The sequence below is a fragment of the Asterias rubens genome, chromosome 13 (assembly GCF_902459465.1).
Source record: "Asterias rubens chromosome 13, eAstRub1.3, whole genome shotgun sequence".
Taxonomy (NCBI): Eukaryota; Metazoa; Echinodermata; class Asteroidea; order Forcipulatida; family Asteriidae; genus Asterias; species Asterias rubens.
The window spans coordinates 3,145,570-3,157,588 of NC_047074.1; the positions used below are offsets into that span (position 1 = coordinate 3,145,570).

The 12,019-nt window shown below is 39.0% G+C and overlaps 1 protein-coding gene across 1 annotated transcript; it reads left to right on the forward strand.

The window, feature by feature from the left end:
• Positions 1-582: 582 nt before the first annotated feature.
• LOC117298583 (polyamine oxidase 1-like) lies at positions 583-5,223 on the forward strand. Its single transcript, XM_033781901.1, has 2 exons — positions 583-902; positions 2,657-5,223. Exon 2 carries the CDS (start codon positions 3,162-3,164, stop codon positions 4,545-4,547), a length of 1,386 nt encoding a protein of 461 aa, XP_033637792.1. The 5' UTR covers positions 583-902; positions 2,657-3,161; the 3' UTR covers positions 4,548-5,223.
• Positions 5,224-12,019: the final 6,796 nt, after the last annotated feature.

Sequence of the window (12,019 nt, forward strand, 5' to 3'; positions counted from 1 at the left end):
TTCTGGGGGTAATTAGCAGAAATTTCAAACGGCCGCTTTGCCAGAAATTAAAAGAAATCTTGATTTTAGTTGTCTGAAAATATATCGAGGCTGAGAGACTATGAATATAATTTCTTGAGTATTTTTGAAATATTTTAGAATGTTTAGCATAAAAATAGTGGATAATAATATGGGAGTTTATTTTGTGTGGTGCAAAACTAGCGCCCTCTCATCCTTACGCTCAGTACAAGTGATTTAACGTCTCGAACAACAACTAGCTCCGCTTGCTACAAGCAGCTAGCAAAGTAGTCTTGGCCCACGACGGCAGTGATCGATAGTTGATAGTGCTACTACGCGCAGTAACAACAAAGCGCAGTGCACCATCGATCACTGACGTCTTGTACCAAGACTAATAGCACAGCGACGGCCGTATCAGTGCGCCTGCGCGTGACTCGTTGACCTTGTTTACGTTTTATGCATGACGTCCGCTTTCTGCCTTGTATCACCAATCACGTGATCAAAGCCCCTGCGAATCAGCTGACATTGTTTACAAAATAAAGGTCAGCTGTGTTTCCATTGTGTGTGTATTGGCAGTGCTAATGTCATAACAGTAAACACTGTGATGCGATTGTGCGATTGAGCCAGTGACGCAGTGCAAATAAAGAGCTGTTATCGCGAAGTCTTTTGAGTCAAAAATCTCGATAACGATTGAAGCTTTTCAATAGTTTTTTTTTCTCGATTTGTTCGAGAAAACCATTCTTTTCTGGACAGGAACATTTTGAGTTTACCGTCAGCGAAGTTGAGGGGAAAATGAAATAGGTAGTACCTCTCCCCTTTCGAATCTTTACTCTCTGAAAACTGACAGTTTCGTCTAGATTCTCTGGAAGTTGAAGACAAATTATTTTACGTCTGACTGTAAAGAGGTAAGCCATGTCTGTGTAAACATTGATTACATGTAATTATTTCGTTTGGTGTGGATTTTTTGTTTACAAGCCAATTTTATAATAGAGCGACTATTTTACCTACTGACACTTGTTTGATTTGTGCATTGGAAAAAAACTCTCGTTATAGTATAGTACTAAATCTAGGTGGTACAAAGACCCGGTTATATTGGGGCACTGTACTGATTTTAAAGTCACCTGGAAGTGGTATTTTTTCAAAATAAAGCTTTTGTCACTAATATATGTGTTTTGATGAGTGGAATGTGAATAAACAGTTAACTAAGGTTTTAAAAAATCAGTTCTTATGTTATTGACAAATTTAAGAGTAGACCCCGACGCGAGAGGGCGCTGTTCGTGATGTCAATCGAGGCAGACTTTGCCTGTAATGCGTAGAGTAAACACAATTGCAAAGTACATGTACGGACCAAGTCGTGAGTTTGTACGTTTCAAAAAAAAAAATTGTGTTTTTTTCCGGCAATGCCGACCAGGTGTATTGCTGCTGAATGCAGAAAAACACTTTTTGAAATGTACCAACTCACGACTTAGATACATGTACTTTGCACGTGTGTTTACTATACGCATTGCAGGCAAAGTCTGCCTCGATTGACGTCACAAAAGGGGTAGGCGGAGTCAGCCCCCCAAACAACTTTATATATTTTTTAAACATATAAATCGTGGCAAACAATTACTAAGAAAATTGTTTTATTGTTCGTAAGCATATATACTCTAATGTTTGAAAGAAAAAAAAAATCTATTTCCAGGTGACTTTAATTTTTGTGATATCTGCAAGGAAAGTGAAGATTTTAGAAATGGCTTGCAGGCCCGACCCGAATGCACCCTACATGTAGTCCAACCTTGTTGAGCTGTTTATGGCTCCGCTTTTAACATCGGTCTCATCACTGTCACCATGTAATGGCGACAGTGATGAGACCAATGTTAAAAGCGGAACCATAAACAGCTCAACAAGGTGGGCTAAATGCACCCTTAATGTGTACTCGGAACATTCCACATAATACATTTCATAAGGTTTCTGGCTGTAAATCTCCAGACACCAAAAACTACATTTTAAGGACCCAATGTGTAATTTCTTTTTCTTTTCCCCTTCGGCAACTGTTCTACTGGCATGCCAATCCGGAGGATCTTGTAAATTTTCTTGTGTCAACCCCCATAATAATACTTACAATTTACCAAGTAAGTTTTCCTTGTGGTTTATTACTTTTTAAATTTTTTAGTATAGCTGGTTAAATTTATCACATAAAATAATAATAATAATACATGTAAACCAGAAGGGAAAAAATAACTGATTTTTTTTTATGATTTGGGATTGAGCGAAGACAAATTTTCTAAAGCAGGATTTGAACCAACGACCTCCGGATTTCCATGCCAGTAGCCAGCGCTCAACCAACTACACATGTGTAAGCTATCTAGCGCTCTGTTGGAGTTCTCCCCATTTTGTCTGCCGCTTCCCAGGTTGTATATTGTAAACTTGGGTTTGATCTGTGGCTTCACGGTTGTATGGCTGGCGACTGGCATCCCCTTCCAAGGATTTTGAAAAAATAGGGACACCACCAACATAGGGCTAGATGGCCGTTTGTAGAATGCCGGCACGTTATTCCGGAGGTCTTTGGTTCAAATCCCGATTCTTAATCGTAAATTTTTCTTTGTTCAACCCCAAATCCTTAAAAAAACAAAACAAAAACATTTGCACTTCCTGCTTTTGTCTCGACAAATGTTAGGTTATCTGCTGGTTGAGGAACAATCACCGTGATCATCAGAGTTTCTTTCAAGTTTTTTTTCTCCGTTTGATCTTCATCATGTTTTTCTACCGCATCTCATGGAAGATTGCAGCTAGCTGATATTTGTTCATTCAGTTTTAAACTCTATAGTCCAGAAGAAATGCACAACTTCAAGGACCGACGCTACTTGTGGAAACAGCAGCTCGTGCACAGGCTGCATTTAAAGAAGACTCAGTTCTTGTCTATTTTACCCGACGACTCCTTCGCCAATTTAACCAGAACGATGAGGAACCAAATGATTTTGAGAACTACAGGGGAGATGATTCTCCCTGGAAAAAATAGACACAGTAATAAACATTTCTGTATAGCAAGCAGTTGTTAGATTAGACAAAAAAGAACTGCTTGCTTTGCTTCGGTGTGGAGTGTAAAAAAAAGAAGGAACTTTTTTTGAGTGAGGTGCAAGATTCTGTGTTTTGAATGAACCTTTGGATATGCAATTTTAAGAATGAGTTTGAACTTTGTGGGGAAACTTGGAGGAGGGGGTATCCAGCAAGTGGACAATGGGCAGAAGGTGTTAATTCTTGGTGCAGGCGCGGCGGGGTTGGCTGCGGCGAGCACTTTTTTGAGCCAGGGTATTGATCAGTTTTTGGTCATTGAAGGAGCTGACCACATCGGCGGGCGGGTACAAGATGTTGAATTTGGTGGAATTCAAGTCGAGAGGGGCGCCAACTGGCTCCAGCCCGAGGAAGGTCTCATTGAGAGGATAGCTGAAAGAGCCGGTCTAGCAAGTCACAGGTTGTCGTACGGCGAATCGTGGGATGCGAGAAGTAGCGATAAAGAGGTGTTCCCTGAGTGGGAGGTAGAGAAAGTGTTGTATGAGTTTAGCAACTTCATGGAGCAGGCGGTCGACTTTGCCGTGAAGTGCCCAGATGGCGACATGACCATGAGAGATTTCCTGGTGGATAAGAAGTGGTCAGTCAGGTCAGATATTATCCATAAGGCCATCGAGTGGTACCAGTTTGATTTTGAGTACTCCATTCCACCGGAGCAAACCTCAATTTCAAGCAGTAACTGGGAGCGCTGCAGCGAAAACAGCAAGTTTGTCATAGATCAGCGGGGTTTCAAAGCGATTTTCGCCGACGTGGTCACCCACCTGGCTCAAAAAAATGCTCTCAGGCTAAATAAGCGGGTCATCTCAATTGACCAGTCACAGAAAGACAAAGTCTATGTGACATGCGATGATGGCTCTGTCTTTTGCGCAGACGCCGTACTGCTCACTTTTAATTTAGGCGTGCTGCAAAGCCGTCTGGTGGCGTTTAACCCACCCTTACCAAAATGGAAAACGGCAGCCATCGACCATACCCCAGTCGGCGCCTTCACCAAGATTTTCCTCAAGTTTCCCCACAAGTTCTGGGACGACAAGGAGTGGATCATGCACATGAGTGACCAGCGAGGCTACTATCCGACCTTCATGAATATGGAGATGAGTGGCCTTTTCCCTCAAGGTACCAACATCCTCGTGGGGTTCGTCGTCGGCGACGAAGCTCGTCGAGTTGAGAACCAACCGATCGAGGAAACTCTCCAAGAAGTCGTCTCTGTTTTGAAGGATTTATACGGGGAGCAGGCAGTACCCCAACCCACCGACATTATGCTGTCTGGGTGGCTGAATGACCCTCTTCAGATGGGCGCCTTCTCGGTTCCGCACACCTCAAAGAGGGTCATTCACCAGCTACAGACTAGCGTCGGGAGGGTCTACTTTGGAGGGGAGGCTACAGATGAGAAATTTGCAGGGTACGTGATCGGGGGAATGAGGAGCGGACAGAGAGAGGCGAAGAGAATTACACGGCAAGTGTTTGGGCGTAAGATCAAGAGGGAAGGATTTAGCGGTTAATCATGCTTTGAATCCAGTATTGATTTCATACAGCTACTAAGAACACACCTTTTAGACAATAATAGTAATATGGACTTGTATTTGCGGAAAATTGATCCAGTCGCATACAAAAAACAACAAGGGTGGCACAAAAAATAATTAGTACAGAACAAACTTATCAACAAGTGAAGAGAAAAGCTTGCGAAACAGTGCATCTTGTATAGCAGACTTTGTCTTTGTTTAAAGAAAGGCAAGTTGTGTTTAGGCAAGTTCATTTACTTTGATAAGATTACAAAATAAATATAAGGTTTGCGGTAACACCGTCTAAAAAAAAATATATCTAAAAATAATCTTTAATTGAATTGCCAGTGATAAAACGGTATATATTGGGAAAAAAAAAAAAAAAAAAAAAAAGAAATTGGTGATGGGTTGGGAAAGTAGCACCAGAGTTGTGTATTTAGAGAGTTGCGATAACTTGCAATTAAAAGCCAGACGAGGCTGTGCGTTGTGCTTCATGTGGACTGAAAATGGGGTCCTGCAAGCAACCCCGCGTCCGACTAAAAAAACTAGTCCCTCCGTTATGCAACTTTTGTCAATACACAGCTCTTAGGTGTACCACATTGATATTTGTATGAAAATGTGTCCACCAAAATTTATATACATGTAATGGTCAAAAAAAAAAAAAAAAAAAAAAAAAGGGTTAGTATGGATGATTTTAAATGTTGTTGCAATCTTGATTACGCCTCTCTCCGTCTTGTCTATATTTTTGAATATTTCTTCCTCATGTGTAGCCTTCCATTACTCATTGTGAAGTTTTAAATTGCAGTCCACAAGAGTATTGACGACAACTACATTTGTATGTGACGCACACCACAAGATAAAATTTTTTGTTTTTTTGTTTTTTAAAGGCAGTGGACACTATTGGTAATTACTCAAAATTATTGTTAGCATAAAACCTTACTTGGTTACGAGTAATGGGGTGCTGTTGATAGTATAAATCATTGTGAGAAACGGCTCCCTCTGAATAACGTAGTTTTCAAGAAAGAAGTAATTTTCCACAAATTTGATTTCAAGACCCCAGAATTAGATTTTGAGGTCTCAAAATCAAGCATCTGAAAGCACACAACTTTGTGTGACAAGGGTGTTTTTTCTTTCATTATTATCTCGCAACTTCGACGACCAATTGAGCTCAAGTTTTCACAGGTTTGTTATTTTATGCATGTTGAGATACACCAAGTGAGAAGACCGGTCTTTGACAATTACCAAAAGTGTCCAGTGTCTTTAATGGAATCTTTACATTGACTCTCAAGTATTTTCATTTAGTTTGCAAGCGTACAAAGTCACGGCATTGACTTTGTTAGAATTTGTTTTTTGGTTTTGATTTGATGAGGTCTCCTTTACTGCAATTTAAGGCTTTTATGCAATGAATGCTCTGTAGTAGCCTGAGGTTTGTGGATTTGAAATCTCACAAGTTTCCACTGAATAGGAAATTGCTACTAAAAATGAAATTTCGCATTCTTTCATAATATTCCAGTAATCGTGTGATTCAAAATTTAAGATTGTAGTGTAACATTTATGAATCATAATCTAAAACATTAAAACAACAAAAAAAAGAAACGAGAAGAAAAGTATGAAAGCTTTATCTGAATTTTTTTTAAAAAGTGGTTTGTTAAAATGCTCTTTAAAACTGAATTGAAAAAAAAAAATTAAATAATATAAACATGTATCATATTTTTGAGGTAATTGATTTAAACAAATGGCACAGAAAGGATCTAATTCTAATGTTTATTTTAAGTTTCCAATAAAGTTAAGTTTACTGTTAAAGATAGGGTCATAGATTGGCATTTGTCCATGCAATATTGATTTATATGTAGGCAAAATTTTCAAAGAAAATACAACTTGAGTGGCCTGTAGAAGTTTTAGCTGAAGACGGCAAAAACTGTCGCATTACTTTCATCAAAAAACATTGAACCCATTCCTGTAAGTGAGGTGTTGTAGGTACACATATTTGGCAACAGCATTCCCCAAAAGACGCCAGGTAAAAATTTGAATTGTCCAAACTCGCCTTGGGGTTAGTTTTTGAGACATATGAGTGTCATGGCCGAGTGTGGGTTCGAATCCCGGTCGTGACACTTGTGTCCTTGAGCAAGATACTTTACTATAATTCACTTTTGGGTAGGAGTAAAAACCCCATTTTGGGGGGTCAGTGTGTTAACAAAGTATAATCCTACTTTTAAATAAATGACATGTTTACAATTTAATGTTTAGCTTATATATTTTTGCACCTTGTATATTAAAGCACAGTAACGTTAAGGCACCGTATGCATGTATCCATAAAAGACAAAGGAGTGATAAATGATTTTAGTTTTTGTTGTTGAGAATTTCCAAATATTTTAACATCTTTTTAGCCAACTATAGAACACTTTGTCAGTGATTCTTTAATAGCTACATGTTCAGCGGGAATGCTATTTTAACTTGTTTATAGGGTTCATTGTAGGCCCTAATGTGTTTATCATTTTTTGTATGTGTGGTATTTTATGCTTCTGATTTTGTTGTTATTATCCATGCAAAAAATAGGCCCTAACTTTAAAGGGAAGGTACACAATTGAGCTCAATTGGTCATCGGAGTTGCGAGAAAATGATTAAAGAAAAAACACCCTTGTTGGACGAATTTGTGTGCTTTCAGACAGAAATAAAAGACTTCTAGCTAGAAGACTTTTATTATTTTAGTGACAAATTACCTCTTTCTCAAAAATTACGTTACTTCAGAGGGAGTCGTTTCCCACAATGTTTTATACTACCAACAGCTCCTCACTGTTCGTTACCAAGTCAGTTTTTCAGTTAATATTTGTTTTGAGTAATTACCAAACGTGTACCTTCCCTTTAAGGTTTTGAAAACCTAGTTACACTTCTGCCATTAGTGACATGCGGTCAAAACGACAATACTTTGATGTCATCTGTGGAATGTTGCGTTCTTGTTGAAAAACACCTGACTTGGTAACGAGTAAAGGAGAGCTGTTGATAGTATAACACATTGTGAGAAACAGCTCCCTCTGAAGTAACATAGTTTTTGAGAAAGAAGTAATTTCTCACTAGAATATTTGAATTTGATTTTGAGACCTCAGAATGTGATTGTGAATTCAAGAATCTGAAAGCACACAACAAGGGTGTTTTTTTTCCTCCAATATTCTCTCGTAGCTTCGACGACCAAATGAGCTCAATTTTTCACAGGTTTGTTATGTTATGCATATATTTAGATACACCAAGTGAGAAGACTGGTCTTAGACAATTTAATTACCAATAGAGTTCAGTGTCTGCAAGGCAATGGACACATTTGGTATCAAAAACCAGTATTCTCACTTGGTGTATCCAAACAAATCTGTGAAAAATTGTAAACTTATTTGGTGAAAGTTGTAAGAAAATAATGAAACAAAAAACACCCTTGTTGCATAAATTTGTGTGCTTTCAGATGTCTCAAATATTTTATTAAGTGAGAAATTGACTCTTTCTATAAAATTGTTACCTTAATAGAGGTAGTCATTTCTCAAAATGTTTTATAATATCAACAGCTCTCCATTACTTGTAACCAAGTAAGATTTGATGCTAATGTTTGTTTTGAGTCGTTACCAAAAAATGTCCGGTGCCTCTAGGCTAAGCAAAATTTACAGGAAACAAGTCGCAAATGGTACCGGTACACAGGCCTATTACACACAGTGTTTATAAATTGTACGCCTGGAAAAAAAATCTGTTGCCTTTCTTTGCCTAAGCTACTAAGAATGTTTTCGTATACGTATTGTAAAAAATTGACTTAAAGTTGACATTTATTATACCACCAATTAACCTAGGATTGAATGAACCTGGAACTAATTAAAGCAAATTATTAAATCAACAATTTCAACAAGGTATTGTTTATTAATTGTGATTATTGGAGATTAACGTTTGCTTGCACTGTAATTTCATTCAGTATGATTGTAATGGTGTTAAACATTAAATGAGGTAAACAAAATGATCTGGAATTTGTTGTTAAACGAATTTGTTTTTGATTAAGGTGTTTAGACGTACATGTAAGATTTCAAGCTTGCAAGATGTGAGAAGTACAAAATAAAACAGGGATCAGTTTGTATGAAAATTATAAAATCATGAAAATACAATTCAAGGAGCTCCTTGATGTTTGCTATTAAAGGGAATTACAGATCTGTCCTTAAAAATAACAAGAAATGGCAGCCATTTTAATTGTTCTTGTACTTGCTTGTTTAAAAATACCCCCTTTTTATTTTTTCAAAAGAAAAATCTGCAACGACCCTTTCTGCAAACATCTTTCTCATCACACTGTGTGCCAAATTCCATGCTGTATATCATTACGAAAGACACGATTCCCTCAAATATTTGCTTTTGCTCCACTGAAATGGTTTCAAAGTCTGTACTTTGATGGGTAGGCCTACTGTCTGCTGCTGGAGAACAATACAATTGTATCTGTGAACGAACTTTAAATACCTTCACAAAGTTCATGTCAAGGCATTGTCTGTGGGATGGCCGAATACAATAGACAAAAGGTTTCAAGGCTGTGTTTTTTGACAGCTAAACAAATCCATGAATAAAAATTTTACATGACTCTGTACTTCAGGACAAAGTACATCCTGTTTTTCTGCAGATGCCAAGTCACAATCGGTTCCGCAACAGTAAAGTAAAATAGTCAGCCTGTTTCCTGAACTTAAAGCCATTGGACCCTTTCGGTACAGAAACAAAATAAAAGTTCACAGATTTACAAATACCTTACAGGGTTTACAGAAGGTAATGGTGAAAGACTTCTCTTGAAATATTATTTCATGAAATGCTTTACTTTTTGAGAAAACAAGTAAAACAATATCAATTCTCGATAACGAGAATTACGGATTTATTTTAAACACATGTCATGACACGGCGAAACGTGCGGATACAAGGGTGGGTTTTCCCGTTATTTTCTCCCGACTCCGATGACCGGTTGAGCCTAAATTTTCACAGGTTTGTTATTTGGTATAGAAGTTGTGATACACGAAGTGTGGGCCTTGGACAATACTGTTTACCGAAAAGGTCCAATGGCTTTAAAGCAGTAAACAAGGCCAGCAACATTGATATTGCATAATAAACTATGAGGGGTTTCAATGACATAAAGGCAATGTCCTCCCTTAACAGTGGTCCGCTGGCTGAATGCTAGTTGAAACAACTGAGAACCGACTCTAGCCGCTAGGCTACCTCTGTGGTCTAGTGGCAAGACATATGTTTTACATGTAACATTACAAATGCAAAGGTCGTGGTTTTGGTAAGACATCTGCTCTAGCATTGGCAATGCAAAGATTGTGGTTTCGAATCCCACCTGAGTGATATTCTAACTGCCTCTAACCACCAGGCTAGCTGGGTGGTCCAAGTAAGACACCTTCTCTAGCATTAGCCATGTAAAGGGGTTGGGTTTGAATCCCATCTGATTGAAAATTCGGACTGCCTCTTTTTACCGGGCTAGCTAGGTGGTCTATCGGTAGACTAGCATGGCAAATTTCATGGGTTCGAATCCCACTGGAGTTATATTGGAAATGCCTCTATTCACTGGGCTAGCTGGGTGGTGGTGGCCCAGTGGTAAGACATCTGACCTAGCATTAGCAATGCAAAGGTCATGGGTTCAAATCCCACCTAAGTATTATTCAAAATGCCTCTACTCACCAGGCTAGTGGCTAGCTCGGTGGCCTAGTGGTAAGACATCTGACCTAGCATTAGCAATGCAAAGGTCATGGGTTCGAATCCCACCTAAGTGTTATTCAAAATGCCTCTACTCACCAGGCTAGTGGCTAGCTCGGTGGCCTAGTGGTAAGACATCTGACCTAGCATTAGCAATGCAAAGGTCATGGGTTCGAATCCCACCTAAGTGTTATTCAAAATGCCTCTACTCACCAGGCTAGTGGCTAGCTCGGTGGCCTAGTGGTAAGACATCTGACCTAGCATTAGCAATGCAAAGGTCATGGGTTCGAATCCCACCTAAGTGTTATTCAAAATGCCTCTACTCACCAGGCTAGTGGCTAGCTCGGTGGCCTAGTGGTAAGACATCTGACCTAGCATTAGCAATGCAAAGGTCATGGGTTCGAATCCCACCTAAGTGTTATTCAAAATGCCTCTACTCACCAGGCTAGTGGCTAGCTCGGTGGCCTAGTGGTAAGACATCTGACCTAGCATTAGCAATGCAAAGGTCATGGGTTCGAATCCCACCGAAGTGTTATTCAAAATGCCTCTACTCACCAGGCTAGTGGCTAGCTCGGTGGCCTAGTGGTAAGACATCTGACCTAGCATTAGCAATGCAAAGGTCATGGGTTCGAATCCCACCGAAGTGTTATTCAAAATGCCTCTACTCACCAGGCTAGTGGCTAGCTCGGTGGCCTAGTGGTAAGACATCTGCTCTAGCATGGCAAAGGTCATGGGTTCAAGTCCCACCTGAGTTATTTGCCTGTGGGGTAGTCTCTTTGTAGTTTTTTTTTTCTCGTTGAGGAGACACGCATTTCATAATAATTCCCAACTACTCAAGGTTGGAAACAATGGCTGCATATACTTATGAATATGTCAACACCCTCGTTATTTTTTTAACCAGAGTCAAATACCATCAGAGGATTACAGTAACAGGATGTGTGGGTAAAAAAAATCTGCATTAAAAACATGATCAGGTGTCGGCCATGTCTGAATTGGCGGCCACAACACAAAATAGATGTTTTTGACTTTGAGTATAGGAAAGCCTTGGTAACACGTTAAAGGCACTGGAAACTATTGGTTATTACTCAAAATAATTGTTAGCATAACAACTTACTCGGTAACGAGCAATGGAGAGCTGTTGGTAGTATAAAATATTGTGAGAAACGGCTCCCTCTGAAGTAACAGACGTTCTGAGAGAGTGGTAATTTCCCACTCGAATTGTAAAAGACTTCAGGCCCGACGCCTCTATTAGGCATCTGAAAGCACATAAATCGATGCAACGATTGTTTTTCTTCTCATTATTCTCTTGCAACTTCAATGACCAATTGGGACAAAATTTTCACAAATTTGTTATTTTTTGTTTGCATAGGTTGGGACACACCAAGTGAGAAGAGTGGTCTTGACAATTACTAAAGGCGTCCAGTGCCTTTAAGCAACAGCCACCAATTCCATTCGGACCTCATACGAAAAACAAACTGTACATGTACGTCTTGCTTTTATAACACTTTCTTCCTTTGCAGTGTATCCAAATATCCAAATCTGAAATAGATAGTGGCACGGACAACAATACATTTCCATCTTATCTAACAGTACACTAACAGTCATCAGTGTCTGTCGAGTCTTATTTTTTTATTGTCAATTGTCTAAAAGTGCACTCCACTTAAAATTGTGACTGGATCAATGCACAATTTTGGGGTGTCTGGGGGGGGGGACACTAAACAAAAAAAAGTAGAAGAACTTTGTCATAAGATTATAATGCAGTAGTACTGATTTTTAACTATTTT